A 27,430-nucleotide genomic window follows, 5' to 3' on the forward strand; every position below is an offset into this window, starting at 1 on the left:
CATCTTTCTGGTCAAGGGTTTACTCAAAAAAATACATGGGTATGAGTCCCTATTGAACTCTAGGACCTTTAATAAACGAAAGCTGGGGTCTGCGTGTATCCCACATACCGAAATCTGAAGGAAATCCAAGGAGACTTGCTATTTCTTTAGGAGTGAAATATCGAAGTTTAAGCATTAACAATTTTGTTATCTTTTCTTCTCGTGACAAATTGGTAAGGGATTTGTAGATATCCTCAATCTGTAAGAAAACAGCCAAGGTAACTGATAAAGTAGAGTGCAAGTAGATTTGTTAAGATAAGATCATCTCTTGTGAGACACTTTAAAAAGGATGAACGTATAGTGTGCTATGATACCCGGTAGCAAAATGCACAGGGTAAAATGTCTCTTGCAATGAACTCTATAATAGGCTGATCAATGGCAATATAAACTGTGAAAACGAAATGTCTGAAAATGAGAAGCTTAATGTTGAAAAAATCAGGAAGCTTTGATCCCTCAATTAAATCATAAGAAATAAACAATGGCAATATGACATAAAAGAAATGCAGTGAAAGATATGAAAAAGAAACCTGACTAACCAATGAAATCAACTTCACAATGCGAACAAGTAGATCATGAAAATGTTTACTGTTTGTGATCAATTTCATCAAATTATTTTCTTAAAATGATAAAATACATTTGGTAAATATAAATTCTCAAATCCATTTGCCTCTAATAGGATTTTTACCACGGGTAAATTTTACTAATGGTAAGAGTAATTGTCATTACTCTTACTAATGGTAAGAGTAATGGTAATTTAATTCAGTATAAAAGGAGATAACATGATTTCACTTCAAAATTATTCAAAAGTATAGAATATTTTTGCAGTATATCAAGCTTCTTTTCAACTATGGTGCCATGAAGAGTTTACAATTGAAGTATTAATAAAAAGCCTTGCTAAGATGTAGATATCTTTCCCTAAAAGGCAGTTTTATAGCATGTGATCCAAAGGAATATTAAGATATTTGTGCATAATTTTAAAGAACATTAACTATTGTATGCTGCATTTCAATTTACTCCTTATGGAATAAAAAGAATACCAAAGGTGAGAATAAGAAAAGAGAAAGTGAAATAGAAAATATTCTTTGTACATAAACTCATCTAGCAACAAGAAATAAAAAGGTTTATTCTATAGTAAAGAATTATTATATATATTACATATAATATATGAGTAATATGTATATCCACTCCCAATTAAACATGTAAGATTATTTTAATATTCTCAAATTTTAAGTATTAAATAGGTTTATTTAAATTAATTTTCAAGTATTTTAGTTCTAAAGCACATACAATACCTGCACATCCTCTGTCGTCTGTAACACAGATCCTGTCCCTTCTATGTAGCTTCCATAACTGAAAGATTAACATGTGTATTATGCAGCATCTAATGTTTTTGTTAATGTGAGATTCCTTAAATACTTCTTGAATGAATTAATCAATCTACATAGTTACATCCTTCTGAAATAGTCTGAAACACATAAATATGCTTTGTTAAGTGAAAAATTACTGGGTGAAAGACATAAGATCATTCTATTTAAACTTCTCAGACACTAAACTTGGCATAGTGTTTTGAATTGTGTAAAAACCACTTTGATCCTGCATTATTAATTATCATTTCTTTGTATTAATTGTCAGTTTCTTAATGTTCATCACTAGAAAGCATGCACTTCTTAAGACTTTATATCCAAATGCTATTCAATATTGGCATCCCTGCTACATTAAACCAAATGTTATACAGGTGAAAATAAATTGCTACTATTTTTTATAATGACTGAACCATCACTTCTCCTCATCAACTGAAAATGAAAAGCCCACTCTCCAGTACTGTGACAAACATGGGCCTGCTGAACGTGCGTCTGCCTCCTACCGTGACGCAGTGTTTTCACTCCTCTTCACACAACAAAGAGGTCATTGTATAAAAAACTGTATTAAAAGTATAAAAAGCTACAGAAATACAAGGTATTAGTAATATTTCTTCCCCTAAGATCATTGTCAAGCTAGCTGTTCAACATATTATCATAATCTTTTTCCCCAAATAGATCAATTTAAAATATAAAGACACACCAGGGAAAAATACTTTTGCAAATCTGTTTTCTCATATGTGTGCGTGTGTGCCTGTTTATATTATCTACACTAAAATAGACTTTTATAGTAAGGCTTCCTTTATACCATCTTTATAATTACAAAAGAATTTCAAGGTTGTTTTTTATTACCAAACTGATAAGTCTTGTCTTATCAGACTTGGAAACAGAAAACAGCTGAGTAAAGTCTTTTAAGGCAATGGAAAGCAATAAACCAGTTGCCCTGAAAGTACAAGGGCAGAACATGACAAAATCGGAATAAATCTGGCATGGTTGTATCGGGACATAGCATGCATGAAAACTAGTGGGTGAAAAGAGAAAGCTTGAAGTTTCAAATCATACAGTTACTCATCAAATGAGGTTGAGTGGCATTAACAAAGCAGAGATAGGGATCTTTTACAAAATTTTCTGGAAAGGTCTAATTTTCCCCTTCTTTATAGGTTTAAAAAAACTGATGAAAAACATATTAACATTCAAAAATAACCCAAAAGTAACCAATAAAAGACATTATGATATACCATGAAAATGGAAAAGTTCTTTATGTACTCATATGTAATAATATTCAATTTATATTGTATAATGAAAAAAGTACATAATAACAGATACAGTATATTACCATTTACTTAAAAAGGGGGGTAAAATATACATGTATATTTAAATACACTCTCACACATAATACCTTCGGAAGATTAGACAGTAAATTGAAATCTCTGGTTGCATGTGGGCAGGAAAATTGGATGAGCAAGAGACAGACAGGGAAAGGAGTCTCACAATCTTTGTACCTTTGAATTTTGAACCACAAAAATATATTACTTATTTAAAAAACTGAATAAAATTTAAATATGCTTTAACAGCCACCAGATGATTTAACTTTATTTCTTGATATTAAAATTTAATTTCTTCTTATACATTGATCATGAGAGTGGACATAAATTTTTGAGGTCTGATGTGCCATGAAAAGAAAGGTGCTAAAAAGTAGCAATTCAGTATCTACAGAAACCATGTTCCACCACGGGTAATTAAACTCTTATGAAGGTCACCAAACAAACGGCATTGTGTTTTGTGAGCACTTTTGTGGGTTGTGCACATAATGTTCTGCCAGAAGGAATTTTCACTTGTGCATTCTATTGAACACGAAAGCAGGCAATTAAGGGCAAAAAAAAAAAAAAAAGAAATCATTCTAGCAGAAACATTTTGTAAAATCCTCCTTGTTTTGAGAAGAACTGAAAGAAACAATAGTCATAAAAACCTGGCTATTCTGAATATCCCATTCTAAGAGCTTTTTAAAACCTACCCTTTGGTAAAGCATGTGGACCTTCTGCAAGTGGGCTTAACAATGTCTAACAAAAGAGCGTATCGCAGCAATGACTTTGGCGGTAAAAAATACTGATTCACGTCAACATCATCTTCAAGAAAATCTTTTAGCATCTGCACAGAGAGATCACTGTCCTGGTGATGTTTCCGGTCAATTTCTTCTACAGTTTCAAGCTTAAAAAGAATGGCCTCTTTTCCAGAACGTTGTCTGCTCTTATCAAAGCAAATACTAGGTTCAATTTTCTTTCTTTCAATTTTATTTTCTGTATCTACTGTATTTCTTCCTGGATATTCAGATTCAATTTTGGGAAACTCCATCAGTACCTGGCATTAAGTGAAAATACACACCTGTTCAAAGCTTTATTAAAAATAAATGACAAATTAATAATGTCTAGTCAACATTATGCAAAAAATGTCTTCAGCCTTATAGAGTTGTCATTAAAAAACAGAGGAATTGTGACTTACTTGTATGTATACAAGTTACTGTAAGTTTTTCACCATATAGCTATAGTGTCATCAGGCTACAACTGATTTATTTCATGGAGTTACTGCCTGCTGTATAGGAAGTATGCTGAATATAGATACAGTACTATATTTAAAAAAGAAGTTTAGAAAGCAACATTAGTTATGGAATGAATAAGTCATGGGACTAAAAGGCACAGCATTTAAAAAAAAGAAAGAAAAGAAAGTAACATTAACATTTCCAGAAAATGTGTATTCGATCAAAGTTTGCCATACCCCTTCATTAAAAAAGAAAAACTGGAACATACCCATGATCTAAAGGAAAACTAGTAATTAAAAAAGGGAAAGCACTTTTTCCCCTGAAAGGTTATTCCTACTCAAGAGTCCCATAGGAAAACCGTTTTCCTGCAAAACATGTAACCATGCATAATGAATGCCCTATGATGTAAAAGAAAAATAGTTCCAGGAATTTTTAATGCTGATGTCTTTGTTAATATAGTTTATATATTGTTTTTGGAATTGACCATCATGGAAGGGGGGATGTATTGGTATTGTATGGCAGGGGATCCAAATGACATGACTGACCCCCTATTAGACTTTTGAGTTTTTACCTGTGACTGTTAAGGAGAGCTTCACTGAATCACTGAAACTCTGTTTTCCACAGCAATTTTGACGGAAAGATGTACAGTTGCTTGCATAATTAGAGATCCTATCTACAGCAATTGAGCATTTTATTCTAGTTTGTACTAATCACTATATTTTAATCAATTAAGGCTAAACAGCACTGACTTCAAAGAAAATGCAACCAATTTGTGTTAAAATACTGTTAAGCAATTGTTAAGATAGTATAACTGAATTTTATCAAAAATAATCAATGGCTTCTACTGGGGGGAAAATGACAGACACAAAATAGTCAATGGTCAAAAGGGAAATGAGAGGGAGAAAGAAGGATAACAGCACTGATGTTAGTCTTTTTTAACTTTTAACTTATATTTTTTTCTAATAATGAAAGAGAAGTTTTTTTTGTCTTGTTTAAAACAATAAAAACAGCAACAGGAGAGGAAAAAGCCCTAGGAAATAGACTTAGGTCATGGTCTATATAATAAGCTCAGTAGGAAACATATAAGCTTCCACAAAGTAGTTCTTGAAATAAATTAGCCGACTGAGATATACTTACAATATAATAATAATAATAATAATAATAATAATAATAATAACAACAACAACAATAATACCTGACCAGGGACTTGAAAAGGTAATGGTTCTGACTGAAGCTTTGCAATAAGGAAATACCGGAGCCTTGAATTTGGAATGCCAAGCTGGAGTAAAGCAGAGCAGTTAGTTAATATAGGAAGTTAAAGAGATCTATATCAACTGTTGCACCTAACAAAAAACTCATACAGGGATGCATTTAGTTTCTGCCAGAAAAAATTCTGTTATTGATATGTGGAAGACTTTTTTGTAGCAAATTCTTAAACCTTTTAAATTGGTGCTTTGTACCTTTATTTGAATGAACAGAGATTGAATCTGATGAGTCATATGTCTTTGAGTCACTTTCATTTTCTATTTCCCAGATAAGAAGTTATATAGACATTCTCACATTCATTATTAATAATAACCATAAAAAATAAAATTCAAATATAGCTATTGGCTATTTATTGCCTCACTTTATTAAAAAAGGAGGATGCACTAAATTTTGAAAGTCAGAAGGCAATAAATATGAAATAAACTTAATGAGATCAGACATAATGCCAATTTCCATGGCACATATACATCTAATTTTTGAAACAGGTTTTCTTTTAATTTCAGGGCAAATAACTGTATAATAGGCTAAAGATAGTAAGAGGCTAACAAACACAATGATAAAAGAAAAAATAGTGAAACTTGTAATATAAAAGATCTACCAAATATCATAACCACTTACTTCAATTTCACATTCATGAAATAGAAGCAATGTTTGCATTTTATCTTATTTTATTTTAATTCCAGTAGAGTTAACATACAGTGTTATGTTAGTTTCAGTTATTTGTTTATTTAGTTATTTGTCACTTACATACAATACCCAGTGCTCATCACAAGGGCACTCCTTAAGCCCCATCCCCTGTTTAACCCATCCCCCACCCCACCCCCCGTAACTATCAGTTTGTTCTCTATAGTTCTTGATTTGTCTTTTTTTCTCCTTTGCTCATCTGTTTTGTTTCTTAAACTCCACATATGAGTAAAATCATACAATTTTTGTCTTTCTCTGGCTGACCTATTTTGCTTAGCATTATACTCTCTAGCTCCATCCACGTCATTGCAAATAGCAAGATTTCATAGTGTTTGCATTTTTAATGGTATGTCCCAAAAAAAACTAATTAGAAAACTATCATATGTTCATTTTGTTTTCTATTTTGGATGATTTTGAAGCATTACCAAACTACAGAACACCTGATTTGGAAATACCAAAAGTCACAGATTTTCAAAACACATTATCCTTTATTTTCTGTGTGAAAAGAAATTTATATTCTCAGGACCCCTGGGTGGCACAGTCGGTTAAGCATCTACCTTCGACTCAGGTCATGATCCCAGGGTCCCAGCCCCACGTCAGGCTCCCTGCTCACTGGGGAGCCTGCTTCTCCCTCTGCCTGCCCTTCCCCCTGCTTGTGCTCTCTCTCTCTGTCAAATAAATAAATAAAAGCTTTAAAAAAAAAAACAGAAAGAAAAGTATATTCTCTCTTCAAGCTATGTAATATTTCCCATAAAATATGTGTAAATAAATCTATATGCCTGTACAATATTCTTTAGAAAGTAAGACCCATGCCTGAACTAATTTCAAGATTTAAGTATAATATTATTCAAAACAGATCTATTCTTTTTATTGAGTCAAATTCCCTTTAGGAAAATTTATAGGAATGTTGATAATTGTGGTACCTACAGAGGTTGGAGATAATAGAAATTCTTGGTACTGAAAACCGCAATTTTCTAATGTTTGTATTAACAGGTCTCTGAAAAGAAAAATTAAGAGAAAAAAGAAAAACTTTCACCCTACGGTTGGAAATGGGGTTCTTATATAAAAAAATTATACATAAACTTCATTTTATATGAAAACTGTACCTCCACCGAAGTTGTTTAGAAAGTGAATGATCCTAGGTCATAATTATTAAGTCCAGTAGTTGAGAAATTGCATTTCTCAAAAAAAGATAGAGATGATTTCTATTATAAATAAATAAATAAAGCTGCCAGATAATTTATCCCAACTGGGGCTATATTCTATCCAGAGTTGGAATCACTAGTCTACTGATGATAAATCTGCTATTGGGATGAACTCTATCTGTAGCAAATCAGATGGGGGAGCACTGATCAGACAGCAGCCAGTTCAAGGACACGGATACTTTCTGGCTGGGCTACCATCTGAAAGGGCTCTGATCCAGGGCTTACTTCTCCTAACTGCAGGACAGAAAATGCTTATCAAGAGGAACATTTCTTACTGAGAATACTCCTACTTCTAAAGAAATAGGCAACAATGTAAGCAGCTAAAATTGAGGAATACCATTCTCATTAAAATATGTGCTCATTCTGCAAAAATTCAAACATATCAAAATGGGAGAGAGTCAGGTGAACCTAACTTTGTGAAACTTTATATTATTAATTAATCAAAATCAATATTAATGAATAAAATATATAATATATATAAAATATCAGGATGTATGGGTTTATTTTTAAGATCTTTATTTCCAAATGGCTCTTACAATATACCAAGTCTAAGATGAACACATCTTATATATTTTACCTTGTAGAAGATACTTCAAAGCCTTTAACATTTTCTAAAAGAATATATTTCGGTAATCTTTGTAATCTAAAACAAAACAGAAACAAATGGAATTCTAAACATGTCATTACTAAGAAGTAAGAAGTAAAGAAAATCCTTACTTGTGGGAGATTTGAGGTAAATAATTTTCCGAACTCTCTCTTTTTACGAAAGGACTTTATAGAGGATAGAGACAACTTATATTTTATTCATTTTCCCCATAAAAATGGCATAGCTAATGAAGTTAATATTTGAAATGTTAATTTCCATTGAACTTTATCAGGAAACATGGGTTCACACAGAGGCTCTGAACTGCACAACTCAAAGGGCTGCCATTTATATAGAATGGCAGCTTCTAGGGTTAGCACAAGTTTCCAGGCCTTGGGCAACAGCATTCACTAACATTAGCATCATGAATACTGTAAGGAGAGGCAGTAGAACTTAGCTATTAGACTGTAATTCCCTGTCACTCACTATAGTGGCAACCGCGGAATGGCAAACATTTGCAGTTATTCTATAAGTCATGGCAGAGGGAGATAAATGACATGCACAGTATCTGAAAGCTGCATGTATAAGCTGCTAATCGCTATAAAATGACAAATATTACATTCTTCCAGATCCAAAGTTTTAAATTTAAGGTAAGCTTGTACAAAAAATCTAAGTTTTTACCTTGGGAGAATATCTAGAACATATAAGAGGCTATTCGTCCTTGGATCAGTCACATCACCTTGCAGGCCAATTCTAAAGGATAAAAAAGGTACAAATAAAATTCACCAAGAATCTTCCTTACAGAAAGATACCAAATCACTTTTAAAACATCAAAACTGAGAGAAGTGAAATTAGTTGGTCTTCACAAAAAATATGATCATCTTTGTTGCTATAGAGAACAAAATGCATTTATTCACTTAATAAAAATGAAAAAAGCCTTGCCTATCTAATAAATATGCTTATTATAAAACAATATGCCAAATGACTTACATGAGGCAAAGAAGAGAACAAAGAAGAACAAATAGTCAGTAGAGACTAAAATCAATTACTCTCTTAAAATCACTTTGTTTAGGAAAGACACACAAACACACATACACACAATTGGTTGATGATACCTTTTGCTCTGTCCCAGATGAGACAACAAAAGTTCAGATGAATGAGCTGGTTGGGTAGGGTGGCAACACAGAGTAATGCACTGATAACTAATCACCATCTAAGCAGACCATAGTAGGTAAGACTAAGACAATTTTGTCCAATGTAAATAGTAGAGACTTAACCTGAATGCTTGATTCTACAAGCAGGAGTTACAACTTGGTTAGACTAACTAGGTCAGAACAGGACATGTAAACAGGCAGTATTTCAGTATTTGGACTAGCAATTAGATCTTACAAGTAAGATTCAATGTGATCAAGAATCAAGCAGAAATGAAGACTTGGATTGGGTCTGGGTAGCAGGAACAGAGGACCAGGGTTTAAGACTTGGGTACTTACTAGCTTCATTGCCTCAGATGAGTTACTTGACATCACTTGTCAGTTCCCTCATACCTTCCAGCAGGGCCAGAACCATCTGTGGATCTGAGGCTCAGATAGACACTTAGAGTGGACTTGAAGAGATACCTCAGAAATCTTGGGTTCTTCTCACTGTGTCCCTTTCCTCTCGGCGTTGCAATGATGACAGTATTACAGAATCAGTTACTGCTGCCATCAGCAGCTGGAGTTGGGCTGCTGGTAGTAGGGAAGACACAGCATGCCCCGCGCAGTACTGGATGAGGCTACACGGTGCTGGGGCTGCATTCTGTTCTGTACGTCCTACTTACTGTAGTTAAACAGGCCGTATGCTTGCATATATTTGGAGGCATCTTCACGTGGAATGCTCTCTGCTTTCAGACACAGTTCAGATACTGCCTCTCAAAGAACTCCTGTGTCCTGGCATGCAGCAAGCCACTTTCTCCTCTGTGCTCTCATGGCACTTCCAGCATTCATTTATTATATAGCTTATATCACATTATATGATAATTACTTGTCAGTCATTCCCTTAAACTATAAGCTCCTTGAGGATGGGAACTACAGTATCAAAAGCAATGCCTGGCTTATAAGTGCACAATAAATCCTAGGGGAATTAATTTCCTAGAGAGTTGTTTAAATAAAGCAAAACTTAGATGGAAATTAAGCATGAGAATATTCATTTAAATTAGAATATTTATTACATGTGATATCCCACTTAAAATCATCTTATACATTTAAGTAGGAAGGTATAAAATAATTGATAAATCCTGGTTCTGACATTTTCTAATTGTATGGCCTTTAAAAAGTTACTTAATCTTTCTATGCCTCAGATTCTCACCTATAAAATGTGATAATATTAACACCTATCCCATAGGCTTGTTAAATTAAATAGCATACTCCATGTAAGACAGAGGATTGTTACGATTATTTAAAATAATTAAAAATATCTAGGGGCGCCTGGGTGGCTCAGTTGGTTAAACGACTGCCTTCGGCTCAGGTCATGATCCTGGAGTCCCTGGATCGAGTCCCACATCGGGCTCCCTGCTCGGCAGGGAGTCTGCTTCTCCCTTTGACCCTCCCGACCCTCCCCCCTCTCATGTGCTCTCTCTCTCTCAAATAAATAAATAAAATCTTTAAAAAAAAAAAATAATAAATAAATAAATAAATAAAATAATTAAAAATATCTAAATGAAGATGGATTAGTCAAGATTTCACCTAAGATATAATTCCCTGAAACACACAGCCAAATAAATACTACATAATGAAAAAAATGAACTGCAAAATAGCTATAAAAAGTCAGAATTACTCGATGTACATATGAATTCTGAGAAACATAAAATTCACAAACACATTCTTGATTAGCTTTTAAATTTTACAGTTAAGTAATTTAGGAATTGAATATTATGAAAATTTACTAATCAGTTAAAAAGATATTTCTGAATACTCATTAGTTTAATTAATCTAAGGTAACTTAGGTCAGAAATAAATATTGTATCTTAGGTAGGTATAAAAGAGGTCCCATACAGTCTCTGCATATCTTTTATTGACCAAACTGCTTTGCTCATTTGGTAGTAACTGCTATTTCCTTTATGATTAAAGCTGAATTATAAATAAAGGGATAAAGGGAATTATTTATGAAAATTGTCAAAATTATGAAAATGCAGCTAATAGTCTTCAAAGTGTCCATGCTTGAAACTATGGTATAATTCCCTTGAAAGTACTCTTCCTCAACAGAGAAATATTTATTATACATACCTGGTGAATGGTTGACAGGGAGGGCTCATTAAAATCATATTGAAAGACAATTTGTCAAACTCTTCTAGCGTAATGCCCTAAGGAATGAACATTTGGGGAAAAAAATATAAAAAGATGCATAGAATAGGGAAGAAGGAAAAATGCTAACTGTAACTGAATATATCAGAAATTATAACCCTTAATAGTTTCATTTATAATACTCAAAACTTTATATAACACTTAACAAATTAACTTCAGTTAAACTAACTTTCCAAAGCAATCTTACGAAGGAAGTTGGATAAGTAAATCAAAGCTTTGAAAAACTAAGTGACTTCCCCCAAGACTCAGAGCTGGCCAAAGCAGAGCTGGAATGCTAATTTCCTGAATCCTAAGTGTTTCATGCCTCTGTGACACCTCAAGTCTAACACCACTATGTTTTCTGGAGTCAAACATAGAGAACTTCGTTTTATAATTAATGAATTTTTAGCATAGGGCCTAAGAAAATTTTTTAACACCTCTCTATCAATAATATTTTTTATTTAGGAAATGTGATATACTGACCAGTCACCATCCCTTCCATGTAGGTCTCTGTTAAAATATCACCAAATGAAAAAAGGTCCTGTTTTCAGATATCCACAATAATTATACTGTTTTACAGTTGTGTGTAGTCAAAAAACTTCCAAAGGTAACAGATAAGATTAATCAATATAATTCCTATTGGGCTAAGTAGTTGAAAAATGTGCTATTTTGCTTCTATTTTATATATCAGAAGATAAATACAGTACAGTGGTCCCTCCCTTATCTGTGGTTTCACTTTCCGGTTTCAGTCAACCCAGCCAATCAGGGTCCAGAAACAAAAGATCCTCCTTCTGACTTATGGTCAGATCATTAGTAGTCTAACCCTAACGTCACAATGCTTACGTCATTCACCTCACCTCATCTCATCATGTAGGCATCTTGTCATCTTACATTACCACAATAAGAAGGGTGAGTACAATATATTTTGAGAGAGAGAGAGAGACTGCAATCACAAAACTTTTACTAAAGTATATTGTTATAATTGTTCTATTTTATCGTGATTGTTAATCTCTTACTGTGCCTAATTTATAAATTACCTTTATCATAGGTATGTATGTATAGGAGTAAACATGGTATATATACAGAATTCGGTACTGAGGGCTCAGGCATCCACTGGGGGCCCTGGAATGTAGTCCCACGTGATAAGGGGGTCTGCTGTACAGAGAAACAAGTCATGGGTTTTCCAATTCTCTTTAAGCACTCTTAGTATAAATGCTTAGCCAGAAACAAGCAACCAGACTAGAATCACAACTTTCCTAATTATGACACATTTTTAAGAAGTTCAATGACATGAATAAGGCAGGACAAGCTTTATTCTGAGTTCTGTAAAGAGTGAATGAACCTGGGGAACACATCAGTTGTCTCTGTTGTATTAAAAGTTTGAATGTATGTGTCTATCATTTTTAAATCACAGGCTTTGAAGTAGTTTAAGGTGTATATGTAACATAAACACAAAATTAAATATTGAAAAGTTCCTACAGCACCTCTGAATCCCTGGGTTCTCAGGAAAACAATGTGAAAATCATGCACTGACCAGTCTGTCAGAAAACATGGGGCAAAGCAGTACAATCAGACAGCACTTCATACCAAGTTAGAGAGCCTGTCAGCACAGGGCTACTGTGATAAGCAACTTACGTATGTCCTAACTGAATATGGATTGATTACAGCTACATTTCTAAAACTAAAGTAAAAATAAAACAATGATCTTTTACATCAGAAGCATCCTATGTCTAGAATCTGGAGGAAGTAAACAGAGTTACTGCCTCCAGTACAGGTTGGCATAAAAAATTACAATTTTAAAGGATTCTTCAAAATAGTGATTTTTTTAAAAATCAAATGATAGGTCAGTTATGCAAGAAATAATTAGTCAAACCATTCACAACTTTATTTAACCTGGCATTGGAAGGCATTAAAATGTGTTGAAATTCAAGAAAGTAGTTACGGAGATACACAAATTATCTTTAATAAGTTGATATTTGCAACCTAACAGAAATCTATTCTTTTGCTTTCAGAGAACATTAGGTCAGCTCAGTGTGGTAGCACTGTTTATCACATGTTGATGAGCAGTTTTATTGGTCCTCTTACTAGCTTTATTACTTGTTTTTGCAGAAAGTCTCCTAGCTATGCTTATACTTAATTGTCATTTAAACTTTAGGAAAAACTTGGTAGGTTAGAAAACAACTTTTGACAATTTTAGTAAATTTTAGTTAATCTAAAGAGAACTGACATTTGTACAATATTCGGTCATACTTCCAATTTTCAAGTATCTTTTATTCCACTTAGGTCATGCAGATTTCTTGTTACTTATTTCTCAGTGTTTGTAAGTTTCTTGTTACTACTATACATAGAAACTTTCTTCTATTATATTTTCTAACATGTCTTTGTTTGCATATATAGTAAGCTACCGGTTATCATATTTTTGTAAACAGCCTCCTTAAATGCAGTAATTGTTCCTCATACTATTTTTAGGACAGTACGTTGTTTGTTTTCCAGGCCTACACAATTATTCTTTAGAATCCTCCTTAATATTTATATGCTATTTCTCCTGCATGAGTACATTACCTAACAGTCCACAACAACATTAAATAACAGTGCCAAAGGTAGACATCCTTGTTTTATTCATTATTTTAGTGAGAATGCTTTTAAAGTTTTACCATGTAGCATGCTACTGGAGTGGGAGATATATGTGCATGTTTGTGTTTAAACAGAAATATAAACACACATACACACAAAGCCAGTAAATGACATATACATCTCTAGTAGAATGCATTTGTCCTAATTTTATTGAGAGATTAAACTTATTGGAAAACCCTGCAATTTGTCAAATATTTTCTAATACATAGTTTTGCTCTTTCCAATTACTAACATGTTGAATAATAGTAATAGAATTCCTAAGTACTAAATTACTATTATACTTTCCAAAACAAAATCCATTTTAGTTATGCTACATTATTCTTTTGATGTGCTTTTGATTATTTGGTCATATTTTACTTAGAATTACTGAGTTTATATTCATAAGATAATGATTTTCCTATTTTGTGGCTTATAGTAAGTATCCAATAAAAACTGAGTGGATATTTCCTACCATTTCCTGCTCTATGAACTCTGATGTTATCTTGTGCATAAATATGACAATCAGATCTTTATTGAGGACTATATTAATCATCATTATAAAGTACCTTTCTATGATTCTTAAATGTTCTTGCCTTGAAATCCATTCTAACTAATATCTATTCTGAAACTGCTATCATTTGTGACCATTTGCCTGGTATCTGTCCATTTTTTAGCTACAATATGTTGTTCATTCAACATTCAGAAAGTGATCCACCAACATTGTTGTCTGTGACAACAATGAACCAAGAAACAAGGTTTCTGCTCACGTGGTTTATATAGTAGTGACTAGTAATTCCTCATTTTCTACCTAGATGAATTACAGACTTTAGTTTTATTTTACTAGCTATTTTATACCTGAGGAGTTCTGCTCCTGGTTATAACCCTCTCTGTGATTTTTCAGGTCTGACTGTGGGCAGTTACATAGGCTTCATCCCACAGGCCTTGAGGGAAAGCTGCCCTTCCCACTCCAGAACTGGAACATGGTCAGCACATCAAGTCTCTGCAGGCCATTAGGGTCAAGGATTCAGGTGCCCTGGCCAGCACATTCTTCATATATTTGCATGTCTAGTTCTCTTTATCTGTGGCCTTGGGCAGAGGTCCACTGCACGCAGCTCTGCCAAGACCTCCTTATGGGAGAAGGTGGTGGAAATCTGGAAGACACTTCTCCCTACTCTGGCTGGTACTCAGCACTTTCCCTTCCTAGCCCTCCTCCCTTACAATTCCCCCTAAGGCCGGAACTCCCCCACATCTGTGCTGACACACCCGCTCCCCCCCAGTGTGCTGTGGCATGTGGAAATGGAGCAGGGGGCCCTGGCGTTTTCTCTTATTTTACATATGTGCTTATATCACCACAGTCAGTGATAAAGGCTTTACTCTTTTATTTTTGTCTTGCTGCTTTAGTTAGCTACTCTGTCCTTCCCAGCTCAGCTAAGCTCCTAGTAACATTAAATAATGTCCTAAAAATCCATAGCTTCATTTATCTTTCAAATACACATATTTTTTAAGTCTCACTTTCTTCTCCTACGTCAATCATGTTATTATTTCTACACTGCAAAGATTCACAACATTTTTACCCAGTTTTCTAACCATAATTTCTTTCCTGACATGGTAGCTTTATTCCTGGGCTCTCTTCTTGGATTCATCTCTTGCTTAGTTAGATTAAGTGAATGAGTCATTTTTTCAATAAGGGCCCACGAGTACTACAGTTCATGAATTGTTGTAGGTTTTATTTTAGGAATTTCTTCCCTCTATTTCTGTTAATATTTTTGTTCCATTTATTTTATTGTCTTCCCCAGAGATACTAATTATTTTTATTATGGATCATTTTTGTCTTCATTAGTTATCATTTATTCTGCAACATTTGATCTGTATTTCTTTTCCGTTTTATTTTGCTTTCTTTTTCTCAAGCTCTGTCCTTCATGATTGTTTGCAGCACTGTCCACTTTACTTTTTGCTACGCTGACCTTTCATTTCTATAATGGTTTTATTTTTCTCCTCTTTCTTTTTTCCCTGACCACTGATATTTTTCCAGTCCAATCACTGTCTTATCATTGTTTTTTGAGCTGGTGTATATATTTATTTGAGTTCTTGTTTTGAAGATACCATGTTTTATTTAATGCCTGAAGCTCATGGAGGCATGTATGTTTGAAATTTTCTTCGGCTTCTTAATTAACGTAATTTTCTGTTGTATATTCTGTGTTTTGTTTACATTTCGTACCTTATTTTTAAAGTACAATATTAGTATAGCCTCAAACTGGTTCCTTTCTCATTATTATTCATTTCTTAATGGAGGCCACTTGAATCAAGGAGTTTGCTGAAAGATGAGATGAAATAGGTACTTTGTGGCCACACTGTTTCTGGGAAGGACCTGCACTAGCTTTAACCTAAGAGCACGCCTCTGTCCCTAACCCATGATCTTGCATTCAGGGTGAGCAGGAAGTCTCTTGCAGTTGCAATGGCACTTTCAGCTCAGCGATCTGGATTTTTCAAATCTCTCTTCTCCTGACTTAGAACAAACAACCGCCAGGTGTATTTGGTCTTCTCCCTTGCCATTTTCTCCTTCTTGATTCTGCACAAAATATGTAGAGGTTTGCCCGTGATTTTGCCATCCTCACTCAGTTCTGTCCCATTTCCACTGCATTGGACACTATTCTTCATAATTTTCTTTCTTGTTTTGGCTTATCTCTAAATCCTATTTTTATTAATGATGGTTTTCCATCCCCTTTTCCCTTCTTTTCTTATTTCTATTAGGAAAAGGGATAGAGTTTTGGAATAGAAGTATCTTTTTTTATGCCACATTCGATCAGAAATCCCAAAGAAAACTGTTTACAAGCATATTGTAAACCCTAGAGTAGCCACTAAGAAAATAAAACAAATATAAATAAGGTATGCCTAATAAGCCATTAGTAGAGAATAATAAAATATTAATATATCAAAAGGCAGAAAAAGAGGGATAAACAAAAAACAGATTGGAAAAATAGAAAACAAGTAACAAGGGAGTAGAATTAAATCCAAAAATATTAATAACAAGATTAAATGTAAATGGTAAAACACTCCAGTTAAAAGGTAGACACTGTCAGCCTGAATAAAAAAGCAACACCCAACTATACACTGTCTACTACAAATCTAATTTAAATACAAAGATAAAAACAGGATAAAATTTAAAGGATGGAAAAACATAAACATGTAAACATTAATCATAAGAAAGCAGACTAGCCATATTAATATCAGGAAAAGTAGAGTTCAGAACAAAAAATACTTCCTGGGGTTAAAAAGGGACATTTCAAGGAGCATTATCAACAATAGCCAAACTATGGAAAGAGCCCAAGTGCCCATCAACTGATGAATGGATAAAGACGATCACACACACACACACACACACACACACAAACACACACACAATGGTATATCACTCAGCCATTGAGAAGAATGAAATGTTGCCATTTGTAACGATGTGGCTAGAACCAGAGTGTATTATACTAAGCGAAATAAGTCAGAGAAAGACAAATAACATGATTTCACTCATATGTGGAATTTAAGAAACAAAACAGAAGAATGAGTGTATTATACTAAGCAAAATAAGTCAGTCAGAGAAAGACAAATAATTTAATTTACAGCATTAAATAACATATGATTTCACTCATATGTGGAATTTAAGAAACAAAACAGAAGAACATATGGGAGGTGGGAAAAGAGAGAGAGGACAACAAACCATAAGAGACTCTTAACAATAGAGAACAAACCAAGGGTTGATGGAGGGAGGTGGGCAGGAAATGGGCTAGATAGGTGATGTGTATTAAGGTGGGCACTTATGATGAGCACTGGGTGTTGTGATGAACCACTGAATTCTACTCCTGAAACCAGTATTACACTGTATGTTAACTAACTAGAATTTAAATAAAATCTGGGAAAAAAGGACATTATAATGATAGAGGGGTCATTCAATCAAAAAAATTATAAAGTGTAAATACTTAATAACAGAGCTTTAAGATAAAATGGAGCAAAAACTGACAACACTGAAGGAAGACACATTCACGACTGTGGTTGGAAATTACAGCACCCTTCTCTCAGCAACTGATAGAAAAAATCAGTAAGGATACAGAAAAATTGAACAACATTATCAACCAACTTGACCTGACATTTACAGAGCATTCCACCCCATAAAAAAAGAATATATTCTTTTCAATACCATATAGAACATTCACTAGACAAACTGAATTATGGGCCATAACACAAGTCTCAACAATTTAAAATAACTGAAATTATACACAGTATGACCAAATAAAACAGAAATGAGAAATCAGTAACAGAAAGCTATCTGGAAAATATTATGAATATTTGGAAATTTAAACCCATACTTATAAATAACACATGGGCCAAAAAGAAATCAGAAGGGAAATTGGAAAATATTTCTAACTATATGAAATCAATACAACATATGAAAATTTGTGGAATGTAGCCAAAACTTAGGAAAATCTACAGCATTAAATGTTTACATGAAAAAAAGGAAAACAATCTCAAGTAACTCATCCAAAGTTCCACTGCAAAAACTATTAAAAAACATAAATTAAATGCAAAGTAGAAAGAAATAATAAAGATGAGCAGAAATTAGTGAAATAGTAAACAAATGGACAATAGATAATATCAATTGCATCCAAAGCTATTTACTTGAAAAGACCAATAAAATTGGTAAGCTTCCAGCTTCACTAGCATTTTACAAATTACTAACATCAGGAATGACCTACAGTACATCACTATCGAGTTCACATATAGAAAAAGGATATAAGGAAATATGAAAAAATCAAGCGAATACATTTGACAAATTAGATAAAATGGATAATTCCTTCAAAGATCACAAATTTCTAAAACTAAATAAAAAATAAATAGGAAGCTTCACTAGTCTTTTAGCAATTAAATAAATTAAATTCATAGTTTAAAACCTTCCCACAAAGAAAACTTCAGGCCCAGATGGCCTCATTAACTAAATTCTATCAAACATTTATAGAGGAACTAATACTTGGTTTTCAAACTCTTCCAAAAAATATAAGGTTAATATAACCCCAATACTGAAACCATACTAAAACACTGAGGAGAAATAACAAATCACCTATGAAGCTAAATGTAAAATACTTAACAAAACATTAGCAAATTGAAACCAGCATTACATAAAATAGGTAATAGATCATGACCAAGTAGGATTTATCCTAGGAATGCAATATTGACCGAACATTCAAAAACAGAAATTGATATAATCACCATATTAAAAGAATAAAAGGGGAATGATATAATCATGTCAAAAGATGCAAGAAAGATAGCATTTGATAAAATTCAAAACCCATTCATTATAAAAATTCTCAAAAAATGTAATAAAAGGAAATTTCCTCAACTTGATAAAATACATCTATAAAAAATCTACAACTAATATCATCCCAAACGGTAAATGACCGAATGTTTTGCCTCTAAGAACTGGAAGAAGGCAAGGATATCCAATGTAATCCTATTTAATCGACACTGTATAGAAGGTCCTAGACAATGCAATAAGACAAGAAAATAAGTCACACTGATTGGAAGGGAAAAGTAAAACTCTTTATTCTCAGACAATATGATTGTGTATGTAGAAAAAATCCTAAAAAAATCAAAGCTATCAGAATAAGTCAATATAACAAAGTCACAAGATAGAAGGTCAAGGTCGATAAACAAAAATATGTGTATTCCTATATGCTAGCAATAGGAAATAGTGGTAAAATAGTGGTTTTTTAAAATACCACTTATAATAGCATCAAAACCCACAAATATTTAGGGATAAATTAATTAACATATGTGCAAGATTTGTACAACAAATATTACAAAATATTACTGATATAAATTAAAGACTACCTAAATAGATGAAGAGAGATACCATGTTCATGGCCTGGAAGACTCAATTTTATTAAAATACCAATTCTTTTAAAACCAATCAGAATTCCAATCAAAATATCTTTTTGTAGAAATTGGCAAGGTTATTCGGAAATTTACACAGAAATGTAAAGTACAGTGTAGCCAAAATAATCTTGAAAGAAAAAACAACAGCAATTTGAGAACTTATGCTACCCAAATTCAATACATATTATAAAGCTATAATAATCAAAAGAGTGTGCTACCGGTGTAAGGAAAAACATACAGATACTACTGAAGAGAGAGTCCAGAAATAGACACACATTTATGACCTATTTTTTTTTTATGAAAGTGTCAAGGAAATTGAGGAAAGGATAGTCATTTCAGAAAATGGTAAAAGAAAGAAAGAAAGAAAATGGTGCCAGGACAATGCTATATGCACTTGAAAAAAAAAATAAATGACTGCTACTTCAAACTACACCAAAAAGTAACTTTAAATGGGTCATCAACCTAAATGGAAAAGCCAAAACTATAAAATTTCCAGAAGAGGGGAAAATGGGGTAAACAAAAATTTTTTAGAACACACAGAAATGTGATCAAAAAACAAAGAAAGATAAATAACTTCTGCATTTTGATGAACACAGTTAAGGAAATGAAAAGACAAATTACTGAACTGGAGAAAATATTTGTTATATACATTTCTGACAGACAACTTGAATCCAGAAAACTTAAACAACTCTTACAGTGAAATGATGATATTACAAACACACCAAATAATAAAAATTGGCAAAAAATTTCATTACAGAAGAAGACACAGAAATGCACAACATTTTTAGCCATCAGGGAAATGCAAATTAGAATCATCACACACAAAAGAATCACAACAGCACAACAGGCTCACTAGAATGGCTAAAATTTAAAAAATTAACAATATCAAGTGCTGGTAAGGATGTGAAACAACTGAAACACTTAAACATTGATTATGGGAGTGTGAAATGGTATAAACACTCTGGAAAACAGGATTTTCTCATAAAATTAAAGAAACCTACTATATGACCCAGCAATTCCAATTCTAGGTATTCATCTACAAGAAATGAAAATAAAGGTCCACACAAAAACCCTTACATGAATGTTCACAGCAACAGTTTTGTATAGTCAAAAACTGGAAATAACCTAAATGTCTAACATCATGTGACTGGATATATACATTATAGTACATAATATTTCACTGTATAGAATATTACCCAGCAATAATAACAAAGAACAGACTACTGATATGCACAACGACATGGGTGAATTCAAAAAACATCGTGCTAAATGAGCAAGTTACATTCATGATTTTATTTGTGATATACTGGAAATGGAAAATTTAATCTGTAATGACAGAAAGCAGATCAGTCGTTGCCTGGGCATGGGACACTAAGGAACACTAGAGGGGATAGATGTTCTAAGTCTCGATTGTGGTGGTTACACACTTGTAGTCAAAACTCAAACTACACACAAATGAGTGTAGTTTATTGTAAATAAATTATAGCTTCATGAGAAATTTGTTGTAAAATGTTTCACAAGAAAATGGAGAAAAACACAATCTCATATTATTTAAAAAATAACAATGTACATCAGTGTTAAATACTTCTGCAGAGTTCATCAATGTACTTTTAACCTGTAATTTTGACAGGCTTGCTAAAATAAGAAGCATTCAATAAGTAATAGCCAGTGACTGCCTCTCTTGTTTTTACTCCCATTATATATATATTGTGCATGACTATTGCTTGAAAGTAAAGAATTAAACAAAGTTTAATATCATTACAGAACCATGCATTTAGAAGTCAAGCATATTCTTACATTTCAATCTTTTGTCTCGGAGACCAAAATACTGACCTCTCTCATTCTCATTCTCTCAAACTGAAAATTAAAACTAAATAAGGGCCAAAAAGAGCATGCCATCTTCTTATAGATTATAAAATGTTGATTCCCTTCTAAACTTTTTCATTTATATATGATTTATCCTCCAATGAAGACACCAGAAATCAGTATTTTACAGTGTTTTTCAATCACACTTTCCTTGCCATACACTTATTAAAACAATAAGCAACATTACTCACTTCGATTGTCTTGGCCAGTAACTGCGTGTGAGGAAAATTATACTTGTATACTTCATTAGCGACAGTGTTTACATCAATGGCAGCCACCACTTGTGCAGGTATACAGCTTTCTGTAATGATAAGTGGAATACCTTAAAATGTGAAGTCCTTAATATCAACTTGATCACTTTACAGAAAAGTCAAAATCCAGAATTTTGTAGTACACTTCCTCACATCCTCAATTATGTAGCTAGATCTCAGATTTCTAATGGACAACCAGGCCAGGGAGTTAGGCATGAAATGGAATATTTGCATACTTCTGGTTCATCTCTCTAAATAGCATTCTGATGCTAAAAATAAGATTTAAATGTTTTAGTCATTATCTCTTACATTTGCCTTCCTCACTCCATTAAGATGTACACTTATGAGTTAAATAGAAAGTTTTCCTAAGTTAAAACAAACCAAAAATAGAAAAGGGAAGTATATTTTTAAAAACCTATCACTTGGAACTCTATATAAATAAATTAACTACCATTTGCTCCTCACCTTCTAACATTAATACAAAGCTGCTTCCCAATATCACTAAAAATGCTTTTACATAAATTTTGGAAGGTTTTTAATAACAGTTTTATTGAGATATAATTCACATACCACAAAATTCACTTGTTTAAGGTTTAGGTAAGTTTTTAACTGAAATGAACAATTAATTGGTGTCCAAATATAAAAACTACATAGACTAAAAATTAAAAATCTTAACAGACCAGGACAGAAAGGAGTAAGGGAAATAATTTCAAGAGCATGCCTTCACTGCCCTTCTCTCTTGCTGCTAAAAAAAAAAAATAATTCTGGGGGCACCTGGGTGGCTCAGTCATTAAGCATCTGCCTTCAGTTCAGGTCATGATCCCAGAGTCCTGGGATCGAGTTCCCACATTGGGCTCTCTGTTCAGCGGGTAACCTGCTTCTCCCTCTGCCTGTGCTCTCTCTCTCTCTCTCTCTCACTGTCAAATAAATAAATAAAAGCTTAAAAAAAGAAAAAGAATTTAGATGTAAGGAGCTAGGGCTCATGTAGCAGGCACCAGAACTAAAACTCAGATCTCAGAAGATGGGGTAAAGAGGAAGGCTCACACACACACTCAGAAAATAATCACAACCATACACTGAGGCCTAAAAGAGATGATGTCCAAGACAAAACAAGGGCATAAATATCTCTAAGTAAATATTTGCTGAATGTCTACCAGGCTCAAGACACTCAGCTAGAACCAATTATCTCCTAGGTACCCTGCTGCCTTGTATGTAGGTCACTGGAAACTCTGAGGTCCAGTTAGTAATATCATAGGTAGCTGCCTCCAACTGAGTTTAGAATCAGTAACTAGTTATTTGCCTTAGTATAAAGTTATAAATAATACCTTTGTCAAAGGTATCAGAGAAATCGTGAAACATAAATCAAGAAGGCTTTTAAACAAATAAAAAAATTAGTATATAAGGATTATTTTGCAAAATCACAAACCTGTTATAATTCAGATCAAGAACTAAGTTACTACTAAGCATTGTATGAGAGCTCAGAATTACATAAATTTCATTGAATTATTTCACTGTTTTGTTAAATAAGGTATCTTGTCATTAGCATGATGAAGCCTGCTTGCATTTCCACTATATATGCAGCAATCTGGGACTGCCTGGAGTTGGTTAATATGACTTTTCTCTTTTTTCAGGCTGACTGACAATACACAGTGATGTGCCGAATCTGTACCACAATCAATAATTAATTTTATGTTCTTGTATTATGTGCCTGAAAGACATAAAAACTTACATAAAGCAACTGCCAAGTAAATGTTTTATGTGGCTATCCAAGAACCAATGAACCAAAAATTCTTTCTTGGAAAACAACAGATTTTAAAAGTCAGTAAGCAAAAGCATGTTGTTTATTGCATTATTTTAGAGTGTTATAAAATTAGGATCCAGTGCATGCCCTAAAAAGTTATTTCTGTGATGAGAAATGAATGTACTAAGATATTACTGACAATAATTCAACTTGCCTTTTCAAAACAGAATTGTTCTGGTGTACGGATGTGTTTCTAAGGAAAAAGTTAGATTTATAAATGACCATTTTAAAAAAGCAAATCTGGTTGTATGTAAGTGATGAGTCACTGAATTCTACTTCAGAAACCAATATTGTACTGTATGTTAACTGACGAAAATTTAAATAAAATGAATAAATAAGTAAATAAGCAAAACTGTCAATTCTGTCGAAATCTGAAATTGAGATCCAAAGACAAGTTGTCTTGATATTTTCTACTGTATACTTCAAATCTATAGCCTCCAAAAATCTTTGTCAAGCCATGTACACATATTTTGAAAATGTTTAACTAAAAATACCAAAGTGAATATAACTCAATAGAATTTTGCATAAATGAGCTCTACTACTTAAATCATGTAGGAGAGGTAATTCTTGCAGAGGAGAGGGAACCCATCAGGATCTTTTAGTAGCATGGAGGGTAGGGATGTGTTTTCAGCACTGTGATCTACTGCTCTACCTGGATGTTATTCATGATATTTCAGTTATTACTCTGATTGCATATTTATCAACAGGAAGCATGGGTATAAAAGGTATGACACTCTAGTTAGAGAAATGCATATAAATGATGTTAAAAGATTGTCAGATTGGATCTACAAGGAAAAGACAAGGGGTATCATGCTCCTGTTTAACCAACTGAGCCACCCAGGCGCCCCATATTCCTGTTTACATGAGGACTGAATTTTAAAAGGCAGAGTTAGTTATACCAAGAGAGACCTTCTAGGGAGATGCAAGAAATGTCACCAACAATACATGCGTAATTCCTGCTCTCACGTATGTCTCTTATTGAAGTAGGCAAGAATCAAACACACACACACATACCATATTTGAATAGCAATAATTTTCCTTCTTTTTCTGATCACTCTTTCTGGAAAAGTTGTAGGGAAAAACTGGTTGGTAGTAGTGAAAGGGTACAAGTTTACACTCTTATCTGCCTTTCCTAACCAAATAAATCAGAAAGTTTAATTGTGCATAGTTATTAAGGTGGGGAAAAATTCAATTTTTAAAAATGTAAATATAAAATTAACCAACCCATTTTGAAATAAGGAAAGTAGCTTATTTTTTTCCTTCTTTTTCTTCTTTATCATTTATTTTCTGATTTGTATCTCAGATAGGTGAGTAATTACTTGAATGAGCTCATTATGACCATACCTGAGATACCTAATCAGGTATGTTAACACTGACATCTAGTTGTGAAATGGAAGATCAGTGGAACATATCCCATGTCTATTTTCCTTCATTCAAAATGACAGCTTAAGAATAAAAGTACTAAGCAAAAGCAGATCTGAAAGGATTCTGAATTTAAAATGATTGCTAAATGTTTTATCCCTATTGGCAAAGTATATTTCTTTTTTTAAAGATTCTTGCTTTTCAAAACTTGCAAATAAATTATTTCTCTGAATTAAATAAAATTTAAAATAAGTTTCAAAATTCATCCAATTTCCTTAGAAAATCTCCTTAGAAGTTTAGCTAACAGTAAACAACAAAAAAACTTACTTTGGGTCAAGACATACACTAGATCGTTCTTTCTAAGATCTAACTAAATACAAGGGCCCATCAACCAGAGGGTGGACAGGAACTGCTTGAGATATGTGTACAGACCAGAGCTGGGAAGTGGCACCAGAGAAAAAGGTACCAAATTAATGTTTAAAAAGGAGCACACTGAATTTACATGGAAAGGAAAATAAAGATCCTATGCTAGATAATACAATGCAATTTGGAGAAGAGGAGGATTGCCTCCTCCATTTTGAGGAGGACATTGAGAAAGAACAAAGGTATAAGAAAGAAGAAGAACATGACAGTTTGCGCTTTCTGGCCTTTTTACTATTGGTTTGTTTCTACTATTGAAAAAGAAACGTAATGGCTGGCACTCTAATTACCATGTTAATCCATGAAGAGAAGGGCCACTTTACAGAGCTAGCAAAGCAAAGAACTGGAAGGAGTTGAGGTCCTGAAGGATTTCATGGAGTCACCATAGCAGCCCTAGATTACTATGTCTAGACTCACTTTTTTTTTTTTTTAAGATTTATTTATTTTAGAGAGAGAGTGAGAGAGGGAGAGAATCTCAAGCAGACTCACCACTGAGCACACAGCCCTACACGGGGCTCTATCTCACGACCCTGAGATCACGACCTGAGCTGAAATCAGAGCCACCAAGCGCTCCTAGACTTACTTTATGTGAGAAAGAAACAAACTTCTACCTTCTTTAGTCACTATTATTTTGGATGTCTCTATTATTGACATTTGACATTGGATGTCTCTATTAGGACATTTGAACCTAATGCTAACAGATGCATGAACCTAATCCTAACAGTTCCTCAGTTGTTTAGATGGCTGTGTGTGTGTGTGTGTGTGTGTGTGTCTGTGTGTGTCTGAGCATGTGGTGAGAAGAGAATTTCAGGTTCAATTCCTGTTTAGACCGGATCAATATAACTCAAAAAACATTTATTGAGTGATGTGTGCCAAGCATTTTGCTAGACCCACAGGGATGGATATATAAAGTTTATACTTAGGGAGGTCAGGGGAGTTTTAAAATTAAAGCAACATTGTTTTTCTCTAAGGTACAAGAATTCCTCCTTTAATATAAAAGATGAAAAAAAATATAAAAGGTGATTTCCCCCCAAATTTTCCTTACGAAGTGAATTTCTACCAAGCAAATACTTTCTTCATTATTTTTTAATTTTTATTATTGAAGTATAGTTGACATACAATATTAGCTTCAGGTGTGATTCAACAATTCTATACATTACTCAGTGCTCACCACAATGTGTCGTCACCATTTGTCATCATATAATGTTATTTCTTCGTTATTTTTTAAAAGTCACATCTATGTTACCCTGAGGAGAAAAACTCTGGAGGCTTGATTTAAGAGAATATAAAAATTTTGGAAAACTAAGTAAAATCATATATTCAACAAACAACTCAAAAATCTAATATGAATAATATTAATAGGAATACCAGCACTAATAACACCACCATGGTACACTCAGAATCTCAAAAGCAAAACCGCTGAAACTCTGGAACAGTGATAATCAGCCTCACGTATTTCCTAACCCCAGTAATCTCTTGTTAAATATTTTTGCACGGCGAGACTCCCTCAGATGATTTATCATAATACTGATTAGAAGGTGACATGATGCTACCACTAAGGAAGCTCTGGTTTCCCTTTGGAATGATGGCTGAAGTGTTACCCAACAGCCTCTGTGGTTCTTGACATAAAACAAAGGTCAAACTATAAATATTGATAATGATAACTAAAGAGAGGACAAAACCTTAACTTCTCAGGCTTTCATGCAACAGATCTTCTAATGATTACTAAGTGTTCATAAGCCCTTTTTATAAAAGGTGCTTGGTGTTTTAAAATGATTTATTGTCCTAAGATAAAGAAATGTCTCCTTCCATCAAGTTTTGATAAGTTTTAAGACTTGGAAAGCAGGGCGCCTGGGTGGCTCAGTTGGTTGAGCGACTGCCTTCGGCTCAGGTCATGATCCTGGAGTCCCTGGATCGAGTCCCGCATCGGGCTCCCTGCTCGGCGAGGAGCCTGCTTCTCCTTCTAACCCTCCCCCCTCTCATGTACTCTCTCTCTCTCTCATTCTCACTCTCTCAAATAAATAAATCTTTAAAAAAAAAAGAAGACTTGGAAAGCAGTATTAGATGGCTTATTTTTAAATTCTATTTTGTTTGAAAGAAAGATAAACCTTCATTTGTTTTTGTTCCTTATAGAAAAGTCTGTATTTGGGCGCCTGGGTGGCTCAGTTGGTTAAGCAACTGCCTTCGGCTCAGGTCATGATCCTGGA

The 27,430-nt window shown here is 33.5% G+C and overlaps 1 protein-coding gene across 8 annotated transcripts in view; it reads right to left on the reverse strand.

The window, feature by feature from the left end:
• TRDMT1 (tRNA aspartic acid methyltransferase 1) overlaps nucleotides 1-27,430 on the reverse strand; it is a 59,163-nt gene that overhangs the window by 10,643 nt on the left and 21,090 nt on the right. For 3 of the 8 annotated variants that reach the window (XR_014145481.1, XM_081820664.1, XM_081820670.1), the window contains exons 2-10: nucleotides 21,581-21,690; nucleotides 10,932-11,008; nucleotides 8,353-8,424; nucleotides 7,666-7,731; nucleotides 6,811-6,880; nucleotides 5,129-5,212; nucleotides 3,412-3,755; nucleotides 1,332-1,389; nucleotides 109-238 (exon numbers count right to left, since the gene is read on the reverse strand). Coding sequence is in view for 7 of the 8 variants with exons in the window: in XM_081820664.1 (XP_081676790.1) it covers nucleotides 109-238; nucleotides 1,332-1,389; nucleotides 3,412-3,755; nucleotides 5,129-5,212; nucleotides 6,811-6,880; nucleotides 7,666-7,731; nucleotides 8,353-8,424; nucleotides 10,932-11,008; nucleotides 21,581-21,690 (1,011 nt within the window). In the remaining variant the exon portion in view is untranslated. The remainder of the gene's footprint in view (nucleotides 1-108; nucleotides 239-1,331; nucleotides 1,390-3,411; nucleotides 3,756-5,128; nucleotides 5,213-6,810; nucleotides 6,881-7,665; nucleotides 7,732-8,352; nucleotides 8,425-10,931; nucleotides 11,009-21,580; nucleotides 21,691-27,430) is intronic. The other 5 variants (XM_081820665.1, XM_081820666.1, XM_081820667.1 and 2 more) reach the window with 3 other exon arrangements.

This window comes from Leptonychotes weddellii, chromosome 5, assembly GCF_054177405.1.
Source record: "Leptonychotes weddellii isolate Sample4059 chromosome 5, ASM5417740v2, whole genome shotgun sequence".
NCBI classification, from domain to species: Eukaryota; Metazoa; Chordata; class Mammalia; order Carnivora; family Phocidae; genus Leptonychotes; species Leptonychotes weddellii.